This window comes from Myotis yumanensis, unplaced genomic scaffold (genome assembly GCF_028538775.1).
Source record: "Myotis yumanensis isolate MYYU_CA2020_CCGP unplaced genomic scaffold, mMyoYum1.0.hap1 SCAF_5, whole genome shotgun sequence".
NCBI classification, from domain to species: Eukaryota; Metazoa; Chordata; class Mammalia; order Chiroptera; family Vespertilionidae; genus Myotis; species Myotis yumanensis.
In genome coordinates, this window is record NW_027223756.1 from 59134591 (window position 1) to 59150939 (window position 16349).

At 36.5% G+C, this 16349-nt stretch overlaps 1 protein-coding gene across 1 annotated transcript in view; it reads right to left on the reverse strand.

Annotated features, from left to right (window-relative positions):
- KLHL2 (kelch like family member 2) overlaps positions 1–16349 on the reverse strand; it is a 78877-nt gene that overhangs the window by 16585 nt on the left and 45943 nt on the right. Inside the window, exons 6-9 of the mRNA XM_070415361.1 lie at positions 10826–10935; positions 7623–7739; positions 6065–6214; positions 982–1099 (exon numbers count right to left, since the gene is read on the reverse strand). Coding sequence (XP_070271462.1) covers positions 982–1099; positions 6065–6214; positions 7623–7739; positions 10826–10935 — 495 coding nt within the window. The remainder of the gene's footprint in view (positions 1–981; positions 1100–6064; positions 6215–7622; positions 7740–10825; positions 10936–16349) is intronic.

The following is a 16349-nucleotide window of genomic DNA, read 5'->3' on the forward strand; positions in this document are numbered from 1 at the left end:
GTTGTTGGGAATGTAAGGAGACTGGTATCTTCATATTTTACTGTTAGTATAATAATTGGTGTATCATCTTAGGATACTTTTTAATTCCAGTTCTAGAGTTTTATCTTGCTCTAATATATTAGCATTTGTACACAATGATGTATGTATAAGAAACTCATTTTATCATTGTTTATAACATAATATTAAAAACAAACTTAATGTTCAATTAAAACACAGTAAAATTTGTACTACATCCAAATACCCTCCCAAAAAATATTAGACAGTTCTTAAAGAATGTGGTAACTCTATGCTGATATGTAGCAACCTCCAAGACGTATTGTTAAAGTACTACCATAAGAGAAATGTTCCATTACACTTAGAATTCATTTTGCTATGGGAGCTATGAATAAGGGATTGAAATTTGAGCCTCAGGAAGACTCCTTAGAGTTTGCAACTGCCTTTTCTGATTACAGTTTTGTTAAATAAGGTCTATTTTAACAAATGTTTATAAAATGGATGCTGGGAAGAAGGCAACTGTGGCTTATAGCTAAGTTGGGAATCTCCTAGAACTAAAGGTCCCAACCTAAAGATTCTTTCTCAACATGTCAACAAAAGTCATTAAGAAAATTCCCAGCCATTTAAAAATTTCTCCAGGACCTGAAGTAGATTATATGTGATCATGTGATTCTGAAACAGTAAGAACCATTACAAACAACTTGTAAATTCTTAAGCTTCAAAAAGTGGATAAACTAGTAAATTTTCAAACAACAACAAAAAACCCAGCAAATTGCTAGCTACTACACCTTATACTACAGAATCAGAAAGATTTGTAAAGATACAGGCAGAGCAGCTATTCACGTCAATGAGTTGTACGAGTCTTCTGAATCACTGTTTAACCATATAGCCACTTTATCAAAGCTTTTCTAATAAAGATTCTTCTAATTAATAAAACAAGGCCTGAGCAAGAAGCTCCCAATGACCGAGCAGTAGGAAACTGCTTACCTGCCCGGCATCTCCTGGAAGGCAATTCTGCTACTTGGTGCCACCGTTCTTCTTTAAAGTCGTAGCATTCCACACTTCTGATAGCCTTTGGTGCCTGGCCCCCAACCACCACCATCAACTGGAAGGGCAGAAATGTAAGCACTTTGAACAAACCACCATTGCACATTCCGGGATTTAAAAAGTCTTACAAAGACACTGATGTGGAGAGTGTTAGGATGAAGATGGGAGGGTGAGCTGGGGGATAACACCCACCTAATCAACATTTAATAAACATCAACAAAGGGGCACACGTTAGAACTACAATTCTATTCCTTAGCACATTTAGTCAAAAATAAGGATTTCAGAAACTAAAATAAGTTTCTGATCCTTCAAGCAAAAGCGGTATTTAAGCCAAAAAACAGCAGGCAGTCAGCACTGGCAAGGCTGCAATATGTCATAGGGCTTGCTATAAACCAGATCCTGGCCTTGTCACAATCAGGGATTAGACCTCCACAATCTAGGAGAGCACACAGTAGTGAAATGTATGTTAGTGGGTAGGTGAGGTGACAAAGACAATCAGGTATTAAAAGAAAGATGGAAAAGGGGGAGGGGGAACTATTGGAAAAGAGAAGTTGAATTGGATGGAGTTCACAAGAGAGCACAGATTCCTGGGGTGTCAAGTCAAGAGACCTCCCTTGATGCCCCCCAAATAAACCAATAGGACAGATAAAGGAGATACTAGAAATCATAATGAATGAATGAATGCACAATAATCTAGTGCTAAGAATAAATGAGGTCTATACATTTCTTCAAATTAACTCAGTTCAACAACTATTTACTAAGTATCTATCATCTGCAGTTGTCCAAACTGTGCTAGGTAGTATACACAAGAAATAGAAGACATGGACTCTACCTACCAAGAGCTTATGGGAGACAAGACACATAAGGTAACTCAAGAACAATATACAATTATGTATGAGAATAAAATTACTATAGGCATTAGCTGCTACTGCTGCTCAGAAAATGGAACACTGCCATAATTTAGTGAAAACATCTGGGAGGAACCTTGTGAGATAGATGGAATTTAGTAGTCACTGTGTTTGTCCTTTACTGAAGTACAAGCAGGCACTTCAGCAACACTGAAAACACAGCCTTCAAATCAGAAGAACATAAAAGTTAAGGATGTTGTGTATAAAATACCATAAAGAATGGCAAAGGACCTTGGGGGAAAGATGAGGTGATGATAGAAAAAACAGATGTTCAAAAGAAACCAGAAAGTCAAACAAACAAAAGATGGAATGAGTCACACATACAAAAAAGAGAGGTCTGCAACCTTGACTGAGCCATGACCTACCTGAACTCAGAACTATAGAAAGATGCACACACAGAAAACATCATTCCTGAATCAGAGTAAATCCCGTTTCCAAAAAGAAGCCTATTTAGTAATTTATTAACTGGAGAGTAGAAAGAATTTTCAAGGTTTTAAAAAGAAGACAAAAGAATTGACAAAGAAAACCTGCCTTACCCCCCTATCCAATCACCAAAGGGAAAAAATCAGAAGTAAAATACAACAGTAAGATGAACCCTGTATGTAGCGATTTATAAAAGATTTGTGTTTAAACTTCTAAACCCTGCTTGGAGGTTAGACAATCGTTGACAGAGACTTGGTTAAACATCTCTGATAAAAATTAACCAAAAAAAAAAAAATTCTGAAGGGAATACTTTTCAAAATAATCCTTAAGAAACAATACTGATTCTATTTCTTGATTCTTAAGCTTTGAAGCTCATAATTTCCATGTAATAGTTCAGTTTTGCAACATCAAAATGAGGAAGGGAAAATGTGCTACTGAGTACAGAGAATGGTAGTAATATCTGTCCTTCACTCACCCAAGAGAAGAAAACTGAGGTGAGGTTTTGGGACTTCAGAAATCAGAGATAACAGAGACAAGGAAAAATGTTTAAAGGGAAGACAAGACAGCAGGGATAGTTGCATGAAATCAAGAAACTTCGAAAAACCACTGCGCTACTACCATCAAAATAGGTACTCATGACTTTGACACCCCAGTTATTTGCAAAAAATACCTGATCTCATTTGAAAAACACCAAACTACTTATGCTAATTTAAAGGAATAGAGATTTGGGAAGACCTGTTTGTATGGAGAAACTAAATGTGACATACTTAAGGAAAGCAAGGGGTAGGGAGTTAAACATATTCAAGTGACTATCCTGAATGTAGGCCAATTGAACTTTATTCTTTTATTTTCTTCACCTAGCAAATATTAGTTTAAAAACCTGTCCCCTAAAAAAAAAATCAAGTTCCATAATTTTCCAATTGCAAATCTCAATAAATATTGAGTAAAACATAAAAAATATATGCAGAAATAATATTATAGCATTTGTAAAAATACAGATTCCAAAGAGAAAAAGCTAACAATGAAGTCCAGTAGCAAAACATATATGGTTCTTCATTATAATGCCCAAACCCAAGAGTGCCTTATCCAATCCCAATACTGTTTACTGAAGATGCAAACCTAATGTTTCATATATTTAAAAAAATCATCCATGAAAATTAGCATGAGAACATGGAATCAGAGCCTAATATAAAAGTACTAAGTCATTGTTGTGGTAGAGATATCAAAATGTTGCAAACTTTCCTCAGCACTAATGCCACAGTTGGTCTGATCTGACTTATCATTACTATGAAATATGTAAGCATAAGAAATCAATCTTTGTTTCATTTTTACCTACGTACTTAGAATTCATCTTGGATATAACCTCTCTATAATGATAAATAGTGCTGTTGAAAGAGCATCTAACACAAGCACCTTTTCAAAAATATGTGTAGGTAAATAAATTTTGAGACAGATCATGCAAGTACAAAGTCAGAGCAATAGTGTAGCTCTCTGCTTTCTGCCACTGCTGCTGCTCCTCCTCCCTAGCCACCCTGAGAAGCAGAATAAAAGAGAACCTCCATTGATCAGCATAACCACCACAAAATAAAAGCTAAGAACTGAGAAATCCAAAGGTATAATACTGGAAGGGCCACTCCAAAGCTACAACTAGAGAAGCTCAGAAACAATGTCAACTTAACAGATGATCACCACTCTACAAAGGAGAAAATAAAATACATGATGGGATTTTGCCAAAAACTTTAGAAGTTTTCAAAAGTGACATGTTTATTTCAGAATTTAAAAAAGAATTAGTTTTCACCCCCAAAATCTCTGCAGCACAGCTAATGATAGATAAGCTAAAGATTCCATTAGAGAGAATATACAAGTTAAGAAGAGATCTTCTACAAAGATGAACTGTTTAAAAAGTATTAAAGATAAAGCAAACGATTTAGAAGGAAGCTGAAAAGGCTAGCATTTTTTTTAAAAAAAAAAGGTCATTTAAATGAGCCAACACTATGAATACTTTTTATAAATCTATAAATCTATTTTTTAAGAGCAAAAACTGACAACTAATATGGACAAATATGAAGTAATGAAGACTTATAGATGGCTAATTATAAAAGCAGGTAAAAGGGTATTTGGAAAATGTAAACATTTATTAAATCAGCAGACCCAGATGGCATGCATACTAAGGTGTTAAGGGAACTAGCTAATGTACTTACTGAGCCACTTACAATTATTTTTGAAAAATCTTGGAGAACTGAGGAGAGATCAGAAAATTTAAAAAAGGCAAATACCAATTTTCAAAATGGTAGGAAGTGAATGCCTTGTAAATACCTTTAAAGTGATAATAATTGTCAGTAAAATTTAGAATATTTTGAGAAAAGCATTCAAACTTCTAGGTTCCAACAAAATGATGAATAACACACAGAGAGATGTTTAAAAAAATCATGCCAAATTAGAATCTATTTCACCCTGAATCTCATCAGACATTATATGCCAAATCACTTCTTTTTGGCTTAGATAATAAACATAATCATATGGACTGAAATGTTCTATAAATGGACTATGTCAGTGAGTGGCTATTTCTAATGAGGTGTCACCAAGCAGAGTGTTAGATCCATTCTAAATTAAAATATTTACTAATGATATAGAAAAAGTAAATAGCACACTGGCAAAATATGCTGTTACTTCTAAATTGAGAACTGTTGTTAACACTGGGAAAACAGAAAAAACAATACCATACTGATATAAATTTGAAGCAATTAAAAATGTAGATTCCAAAAATAAAAACTTGAAAAAAACACTAAACAAAACATTAAAGTGAAATAATTTAAAGGACATACTTTAATGGAAAGGATAGAGTAATAACTAAAAATGAGGTAAGAAAACAATGGGTAACAGATTAATTCTTATCTCTTCATTCATCATTGCCCCAAACACACACAAGAGCTAAAAATAAATACATAAATAAAAGCATGATATCATGGATCATTCTGATTAGACCATACACAAAATGGTGCTAAGAGTGTTGGTCTTCTAGTACCAAAAAGAGGCAAAGAGAGAAGGAATTACAACCAGAGAGACAGAAATGATGGGTTATTTCATAAGGAGATTTAAAACAGTAAAACACGAATGGCTTCAATTAAAATATGAAAGTAGAGTATGAAACTTTCACATAGGAAAACATGAACACTGGAAATCTGGAAAATCATATGGGAAATCTACACTGAAATGGCAACATATGATGTGTGGATGAACCATCAAATAGTATACAACAGAGAATAGGATGGAAATGAAACTAAGCAAGCTGTTTTATCGTCTTTATTTCTAATATGTAATTCTGTGAAATCACTTGGTTTTCAGTTATTATCCACCCCACGTAGCTTACAGAGAATTTCCATCTAGCCTGATTTTCCTTTCTACTCTAACTAGAGATAATAAAACTCTACAGAGACAAAACCCAGCTGCGGTCTATTCCAGAAGAGTGACATCATGCAGCTTATAAAAATTAAATGAACCGCAATCCCCAACCTCCAGAGACAAAATTAATAGAGAAGTTGAATTATATACACAGACATGAATTCCTAGGTACATTGTCTGTTGCAGGGAAACTAAAACAATAAAGCATGGAAATTCAGATGAGTAAAAATATTAACACCTCACTAAGCCTTTTAGATGAAATAATAACAAGTGTAAACAATAGATCCTACTTTGGGAAGGTTCATGGGTGTCCTCAGCCGGGTCCGGACACTCTTCATTAATATACGCTGCTCTGTTGGCAGCAAATGATACTTCATGGCTTCAATGAGGTAATCTTTGCAAGCACTGCTATTCTTGACCAGTGCTTCCTCTTCCACCCTCTGTGAGAAAAAATCACACAACCCCATGAGGGGACAGCTATTTCATAATAAAACTGCCAAAGAAACAATAGTAAAGAAGAGGAAAAAAGGAAGTAACTATCCTCTCTAATTCAGTCTAAAAGTTACAGTTAGAATATCACCGAGAGAAATAAATGAAGCCAAAAATTGCTCAAGTATCTGGTCTGCAGAGAAAAACATATATAAGTAATAAAGAACTATAATGAAAATTATGTGTCAGTATCAGCTATAGAATAATCTTCAGATGATGTTATATCCACCTATTTCTTATCTTTAAACATCAAGCCACATAGTACCAAAAACAAGAAAAAATAATTTAGATGAGTCCTTCAGGAGGGGCAGGCAATATTAATAAATTAAAGACAACCTTTTTCAAACTCAAGACGGCAGATAGTCAGAAAAGATATTCAAAATACTTTATAACAATGGGCCTACACCACAAGTAAGTCTTGTTCTTGTTATCCCTGGCCTCAAATGCAGAACAGGTTTTTTCTGTTCATTTTCTTAACAGCAGAGTACCAATGATTTCACAGATCACAAAAAATAATGAGGCTCTAAGAAACCCTAAAATGCTCAAATCTCATCTCTTAATGAAAAAAAAATGCTTCTTCAGATGGGTTCAATTATAAAAACGTGGAAATGTACCTAGTAGGATGCCAACAATAAAGAAGTAAACTTAAAATTTGTTTAGAGACTACTAAAGACCCATTTATACCTATTTATTTCAAATAACCTGGTTTTTCTCAGCTTAGAAATAAAGATAGAAATCAAAGGCACGCCACTGTGAAATTACAAAGTAGAATTTAACAGTATCGGTATAGAGCAGTGGTGGGCAAACTACAGCCCGCGGGCCGGATCTGGCCCGTTTGAAATGAATAAAACTAAAAAAAAAAAAAAGACCGTACCCTTTTATATAATGATGTTTACTTTGAATTTATATTAGTTCACACAAACACTCCATCCATGCTTTTGTTCCGGCCCTCCGGTCCAGTTTAAGAACCCATTGTGTACCTCGAGTCAAAAAGTTTGCCCACCCCTGGTATAGAGTGTCGAATTCCATTTCTGCACAGCAATTAGAAGAAGCTATCAAAGGAAAGCAAACAAGATGCAGAGCAGCAGGGCAGAGCCATAGATGTTTATTTACATATGTAAGTAAATGCCCACAAACACCACCTGGATAAGCTCTAGTACTTGCTTACCCACTTAGAGAGAGGGCAAACAAATGGACAAGAATGGGGATGGCCTGAGAGAGAGCATACCAAGGACTGCATGTGCCCTGACTGCCCTCTGTCCTTCGCCCCACTCGCACCATTTTGTAACAGGGATCTACATGCAGTCAGCCCAGTGACATGGTGCCACGTGTATTCATGTGTTTTGCAAATGCTTTTACCTGAACTAAATATTCCCGAGGGAGCAAAGGTAACCGTACATGTTCCATCAGCCGAGCCATAAATTCTTGCCTTACATCCTTGTCATGGTTTACCCAAGCTATTACTGCTTCAAATACCTTGTGGAAAATATGGGGAAAAGGAAAATAAGTAATGAGTTATGTACGAAGGCAACTGAATAAAATATAAGACTACATTTCATAACACAACTTTTGCTTATGATCCAAGTTTAACCCATGGCTCATTTTTTTTTCCAAAATCCTGACTTGTGATACTTAAAAAGCCAGTCACTCAAATTCTTTCCTTTTTTAATTTGTTGTTTAGCAAATACTTTATTTTTTCTGAAATTAATCAGATATAATTGATAGATAACATTGTGAAGTTTAAAGTATACAATCTTAAGGTATTGATTTAATATATTTATATATTGCAAAATGATTTATATATTGCCGTAGCTTTTGCTAATACTTCCATCATATCACACAATTACCATTTCTTTTTTGTGGTGAGGACATTTAAGATTTGCTTTTAGCAACTTTCAAGCATATAATACAATACAGTTAACTATAATCACCATGCTACATATTATATCCCCAGAATTTATTCATCTTTTTATAACTAGAAGTTTGTACACTTTAACGAACGTCTTCCCATTTACCCTTCCACCCAACCCCTTGTAACCTTCACTCTACTGTTTCAGAGTTCAACTTATTTAGATTCCACATACAGCACAAGTGATATTATACAGTATTTGTCTTTCTGTGTGACTTATTTCACTTAGTGTTATAACACTCTCAAGGTCCATCCATGTTGTCACAAAAGGTAGCAGTTCCTTTTTTCTCAGGGTTAAACAATACTTCATTGTATATACACACCATATCTTCTTTATCCATTCATCTGTTGATGGACACTAAGTTGTTTCCATTATCTTGGCTATTGTGCATATGCTACAATGAACATGGGAGTGCAAATACCTCTTTGAGACCCTGCTTTCATTTTCTTTGGCTATATAACCAGAAATGGGATTGCTGGATCAAGTGGTAGGTCTGCTTTTAATTTAATAAGTACTTTAATAGTACTTTTATATATTTAGTTAGTACCTTTCATTTGATATTTACTAAACCAGACAAATGAGTGAAGGAGCATCTTGGCTATTCCAGACACAGGATGCAATGTGCAGAAAGGCTACAGCCCCAGATATATGGCTCCAGCAGAACCATGCCAGACATCTGAAGCCCCTGACACTGTAAAGCAGGGACAAGCTGTCCCTATATGCCCTGCATGAATTCTGCCCACGGAATTGTAAGCAAAGTAAGACGGTTATTGTTCTATGTCACTATATTTTAGAGTGGCTTGTGATGCAGCAACAGAAAACCACAAGAGCCTTCATTTCTCTAATGCAAGTATTCTCCTAGTGCTTAAACTTTTTAGAGGTTCTGCATCACTAGGATGAAGTCAATTTTCTTTAATATGGCTGAGAAGACATTTTATTATGTCATGTTCCCATCTCATCTCCTACTATCCAGCCAAACATATTCTAAACTCTAATCCTACTGAACCAACTACATGAAATTATTCGTTCACACCTCTTTACACCTACATGTTCTGTTCTCTCTACGTGGAATGTCCTTCCCCTTCCCACCCATCCTCATTTCCATGGCAAACTCAAACTCATTTTTTAAAACTTGAATCATATATCTGGACCAAGCTGAACTCTCACTACCATCACCATTAAAGGAATAATTAAATGCTCCTATAGTACCCTCTACAGCAAGCATGTCAAACTCGCGCCCCAGCCAAATATAATGGAATGTAAGAAACGTTTTAATAAAAATTTCATACCTTAGTTTTTACAATATCCTGTTATACATAATTATTAATAAAGAACTACAACATTCGCTAATGACTGATTACTACAATTGTGTTGCATTCATTTCCCTTATGCGCCTTACAGAGAGGTGCACCATTTCTCTCCACTAATTCTGGCAGCGAATATTTTAGCAGCTGATTGCCACATCATTAGTCTTGTACTGACTTGCTTGGTGTGCACAACAGGAAATATTTTGCTTTCAGAGAACAAGAAAAATAGGTTTATTTGCATTACGCTTATTCATTTGTGCAGTTATTCAGTGTCTGGTAAGTTCATGTTCAAGAAAGAATATTAATTTTTATTAAAATATTATGTTATTTTATGTTAATGATTACTCATATTTCAGCCCTTTGTATTCAGCATGTCTCTATTGAAATAAACCTACATTTCTATGAAAACTGAAGCTTTTGTTTTTTTGTGACCCACATAAACTTAAACCTTGTTTATTTGGCCCATGTTAGCCTTTGAGTTTGACATGCTTGCTCTACAGCATTCTGTATTCATTTACCCCACTGGTTGTCCCTCTAACCTATGAGCCAAGAATTTTATTTTGTTCATCTGCTTGTATCTAAGACTCTATAACAGTTTCTGGTATAAGGAATAGAACGAAAGTTTACACAACTTTAATGCAAAGTACACAAAGAAAAAGTTCCAGTTTTACTTCCTCCAAACATAGTATGTTCACAAACTTTGGTGCCCTGATTCCCCTGGGCTACAAAACCTACCCAAAGAGAAAAACCACTGGGAGAAGCAGCTCCCACCACCCCTAAAAACGGCGCAGGTGGCTGACAAAAACAACCCAAAATGTGGAGAGACAGAGGCTACAAGCAGATGAAGCGCTGCATGGTGCTCTGGACGGGAGGAGCCCTGGTAGGGCTGGGATGTAAGTGACAGGGGACCACTCTAAGTGAAGAGGACAATCAAGGATGTTCAGTCTGAAAGCAGCTGAACTTTGCCACCCAGGGTAACTTCTTCCAACGTACATGATGGTACAATTACTTTGGTTTGAGAAATACTGCATTTAGATCACAATTCTTATAGGCCTCTAGGTGTGAGAAGAAACCCAATTCCCAAAAGGCACTTGTTTCAGACAGTTTAATGTGTGCAAGTCCTTCCCATAGAGGTCAAGTACAAAACTCTAATGCCTAACAGTTTTCAACATCTCCTAAGGGCGAAGAAACAGAGTAATTTACACAGACAATCAACAAATTTCTTAACTTTCAGATCAAAGATCGCTGGCTGGCACTACACATACAGGATCACAGTTACCAAAGTGAAATAAGGAAAAGAAAAATACTACATCACTATACACCGGGGGAAAACATATATACTTACCTTCTCTTCTGAGGATATGGTCAGTTTGTCGCTTGAGATTAAGCTGCACACTTGTTCAATGCCGAGATTGAGAAATTCTTCACTAAGTACAACATCTGCAAAATGTTGCTCTGTTTGGAGGTTAAAAAGAAAATCTATTAACACCAATATTCCATTATCATACTTTCAAACTGTTTAAAAAAGAAGGGGTTTTTCTTAACCTAATCCAATAATGAAAACGAAACAAAACTGTTCTTCCTCAAGGCAAATGATCTCAACTGGGGTGCCAACCCCCCTCAATGGGAAATGAATAGTCTCTTCAACAAATGATGCTGGGAAAACTCGATATCCACATGCAAAATAATGGAGAAATTTTATTGGTGACTTATGAGCTCCATGAATTTGAATATCCAAACCTCTTCCCAGATTTGGGAAGCTGTCAACCATTTTTCTTTCAATAGCTTTCTTTCAATAGCCTTCTACTTCTAGAACTCAAATGATTCACCAATTGGTCCTTTTGGTATCCCATAGGTATCAAAGGCTTTCTTACTAATTGTCAATGTTTTTTCTTTGTTCTCCTCTGCCTGGAGTTTCAAAGTTCCTGTCTTCAATCTAGCTGATTCTGCTTGATCCAATCTGTCACTGATGCTCCCTAGTGTAGTTTTTATTTCATTCACTGAATTCTTCAACTCCAGAATTTGTTTGGTAAACTTGTCCTTTTGTCTTATACTGTTTTCCTAATTTTGTTGAATTGTCTTTCTGTGTTTTCTTGGAGCTCCTTAAGTTTCCGTAAATAGCTATTTTGAATTCTTAATGGGTAAATCATAGATCTCCATGTCTTTGGGTTCAGTTACTGGAAGACTGCAGTGAGCCTTTTGTGGTGTTATAGGTCCTTCATTTTTTGTTCCTTGGAGTTTTGCAATGCTGTCTTTGCATTTAAAGTAGTAGTCACATCCTTCAGTCATCACTAACTGCCTCCAGGAGAGAGATGCCTTTCAACAGCCCTGTTAAAGACTCTGAGGCTTCCCCTGGGATTCAGTTCATCCATCGCTCTCAAAACATGTAACCTGAAAATGAATTTGATTTCATAGATATGGTCTGATCTGGGCAGCACAACATGTGACAATCATTTTACACCTTTCGGGACACAATTACATTATCGATTTCTGTTGAATACACTATCAACTAAAACCTTGACATCTTTGGATTGGTTTGGCCAATAGAAGTCACAAAGTCAAGATAAGAAATTCTTTCCTTTTACTAAATGAGTTTTTATTTAGCTTACTATACCTCAGTAAGGTACAGTCAAAATTAGCAGCTATTGTATACTGGCAATACATACACACAAACTAAAATGTACCTAACAAAGCATTTACTTAAAATGTAATGCTAAAGAGCAAGTCATCTCAGCATTTAGGCTTCTTCCTCTACTTATATCCAGGGTTAGTTCCCATATCCACAATCTTGCTTCAGCCACCTCCTATCTTCATTACACTAGTTCTGTTACCAACCTCATCTATTGTTTCCACTCCTTTCACTCACAAATTGACAGATTATTCTGTTTCTAGCACAGAGCTTTCACGATGACACTAGTAATTTTCCTTTAATGGTTTACCACTGTCACTGAGTAAAGCCAACCTAGTTATACTACCATTCAATAATCAATTCCATCTCTCTGAACAAATCCCGTAATTGCAAAAGGACATAATTCCCAGTGGCATAGACTATGCCATAAATATGCAAAATGCATTAAATATATATGTAGTGCATACATTATATATATGTGTGTGTATATATAGTATACATAGTATAGTATATATATATGTGTGTGTATTCTTCCTTATATAGAATAGAAGGTTTTCCTCTATTATATAGAATTCTTCCTTATATAGAATAGAAGGCTTCTCTTTATTCTCTATAGCTGTTGAATGTTGCTGTTTGTGTCCTTCTGAAAATAAGATAAGCTTATCAAGAAATGAAAGACAGCCCTGGCCAGTTTTGCTCAGTGGAAGGATCTCGGGTTTGATATCCATCAAGGGCACTTGTGGGAGGCAACCAGTCAATATGTCTCTCTCACGTTGATGCCTGCCCCCCCCCCCCCCCTCTCTCCTTTCCTCTCTCCCTCTCTCCCTTCCACTCTCTAAAGATCAATGGAAAAAATATCATCTAGTGAGGATAAAAAAAAAAGAAAGAAATGAAAGACAATCCCTAGGATTTATCACACCAAGTCAGGTCCCTCATCCCAAATTAAGTCAATGAATTCAACAACAGAAGTCCAAAGTTTTGCTTATTCTGTTTTGTATATACACAGTGATAAGGTACAAATACTCTGATTTCTAAGCACCTTTTTTATCAAAATTAAATGTCGCGTGGGATTCCTTAATCCCTCTACAACCCATCTAGACTCTCATCTGAGAAGCAAGGGTAAGTGCATGGAAAACAACAGTATTTTAGATCCACAAACAGCTCACCTCTGAAAGACAAAGTGTTTGGGGGAAAATAAAGATATCTCTAGTCTTCATTTTCCTAATTAATAAAATGAAAGTGTTAGACTAGATAAATGCTAAGGTTCCCTACAAGAGCTAACACACTATAATTCTTTGATTCTGAATACTATTAGTTTCTAGGAAAAAAATGCATTTCTGTATCTCCAGCAGTTCCATTAACACAGACAGTTTTGATGAAACCTGAACACAGCTCACTCATCTCAGCTAGAAAAACTGTCAACAAAGAAGAGCAGAAAGAATGCATGTGGCCCTGACCGGTTTGGCTCAGTGGATAGAGTGTCGGCCTGCGAACTGAAGGGTCCCAGGTTCGATTCCGGTCAAGGGTATGTACCTTGGTTTCGGGCACATCCCCAGTAGGGAGTGTGCAGGAAGCACATTGATGTTTATAACTCTCTATCCATCTTCTTCTCCCTTCCTCTCTGTAAAAAATCAATAAAATGTATATTTTTTTAAAAAGAATACCTGTGGTTTGCTAGGGCATAAATGAGGGCCATAATGAATGAGAGAATATAAAAATGATTAATCCTTTTAAGAAGTGTCATTCAAGTCTACACTAATTCAATCTAGAAGTGCTATATATCAAATGCTTTCAGTTCTCCAAAGAATCTTCTGTGTCAATCAATTAATGTTACAACAGACCCTTGAATAATCAGCACCTATTCTTTGGTATGCATATCACACCATCAAGAGTAGTAATGCTGTTATTAAAACCACTCTTTCAACATAGAGGGCAGCTTTCAAATGCATGAGCTTGTTTTGACAGGTGTTTACCCCACCCAGTGGTTCCTAGACTAAATTATGGAAAGGTGGCACACGATTGAAGTAAATTGATTGCAGAAGAAAATGTTATGAGAACTGCTTTTACAGAAAATAGAGCACAATCTGAATATACTAAATTTAGGTGTGAGTTGACTATTAACTGGCCTATAAACTCCTTGTAAGCAGAGGTTAAATTTTATTGGTCCTGTTATCACCCACAGCCGTTTGGATAATGCCAGGTACATAAAGAGGGTAGCTAAGAAATGACTGACGACTGGGTCTCAGCTGAGCAGCTAAGAGATAGCTGAGCACAGGTTTATGAAGAAACACAAGCCCGGGAGAAGGGAGGAATACGGTCAGCACAGAAGATGAGACCTTGGAATTCCAAATCCCAACCAGGCCCTTTGTGCCCTGGAACTGTGGTCTAAGGTGGCAAGTATGTTTGTGGAGGAAAGACGGTGGTCACAAGGAACTAGGAAAGGGGCAAGGGAGCCAACGGTACAGATGTGGAAGTTGCTGAGGGCAGGCGAAATCAAGTACAGGGGGCAAAGGCAATCTAAGCGTCAAGGGCAAGTATGCCTGGAAGCCTAGAGAGGAAACAGGCTGCAGAGAGAATGCTGCAGACTGGAAACCAGCCAGCCAGTGCAGAGCCCAGGATGGTGACAGTGAAAGAACAATGGTCTGGAGGTGGTACCCTTTGACCCACCTCCCCAGTACGTACAGAAGGGTGTAGAGGGAAGATTGTCTGTGAGTTGACAACTCTTAAAATTGGATAATGAGTATTACTCTATTTGTTATGTGTTGTAGCTTTTCATAATAAGTCATATTATAAAATATTGCTTGTAAACTTAAGAAATTCAAGCAAATTTAAGACTCTGGAGCAGCTTCCTACCTGGTGAACATGTGGAGATGTGGGTGTACCTCAAGAGGGCACGGAGACTCTGTGCCCTTTCCCCATCCCTTGCCCAGGTGCATTTCCTCCACCTTGCCTGTTCCCGAGTCAAATCCTTTTGTAATAAACTGAATTCTAGGACCTAACTTCAAAAGATACAGACTCTGACCTTTAGGCATTCCAGCTCTGGGAGATTTGCTGACCTTCAACCATAAAACCATGATGCACACCAGACCACTGCTTGACCAGTTTCGCGTCATTCCTTATCTGAACAGACTGTGCTGGTCTGCATGCAGAGAACTTTTCAACCCTCTCCCCTTCATCTCTCTGTCCTGTTTTCTCTCTCCCTCCTTATATACCTCTGCCTGCATTGAGATGTTAAGATGGTCATTGGGACAAGAGTCCCCATCTTCTCAGGCTGCCGGCACTTAAATACATTATTCCTTACACACACATACACACACACACACAAACACACACACACACACAAAAGACTCAGGAGTATGGTTTAATAGCAGTACATCCTCTAAGACTAGACTTTGATTTAAAAGAGTGCATTCAAAATGAAAATCCAATTTTTCTTTATAATTTAGCTGAAAGTGACAATAATTTTTCCACAAAAAATCCTTGGCATAATTGCAAAGAAGGACTCTAGAAACTAAGATATGGAGGTGTTCTAATATTGATGGAAAACTGTTCATCTTTTATAACATACTGTAACAAAGTTAAGATTTTAAATAAAAGAAAGAATTAACAAAATCTGTTTCCTGAAAGCAGAGTAAATGAGTTCCTTCTGACAGAGTAAAACTATGCAATCTAGTAAGTACATCATGTAAAGCACGTCTGGACATCTTTTACATCAATCCTGCTTTATTCATTCTTTCCTTACCCATCTCTTCAGAGTCAGTAATGTTTATCAAGCACTTTGGAGACAACTAGCAGCCCAAGGAAGATACAATGTTAAATAGTGATTACTTTATGCAGAAAAATTATCAAAAAATACATATGCTTCCTTGGTTTACCTGATACAAATCACTGAAAACAGGCACATTATGTCTAGTGGTTGATGGATCTTATGAATTTAGAAGAAATATTTTCTATTTAGCTGAAGAAGAGAATTGGCTGTATGGAAACACATCAGTGGATTCTCATTTGTCTTTGGTTTTTCTTAAAATGCCTCATCCCACAGATTTCATGAATATCATTACACATTACAGGCATTCCCCAACTTACAAAAGGGTTGTGTTCTAAAAGTTTATCTGTAAACAAGCTCTCTGGAACTCAGATCACACTTTCCTACTGAAACAATTTTTTAAAGGGCAGTCAGGCCAATCTACAGAAATCTATAAAGCTCAAATTTATTGGACCTGTTATGTTTTACTGAAGC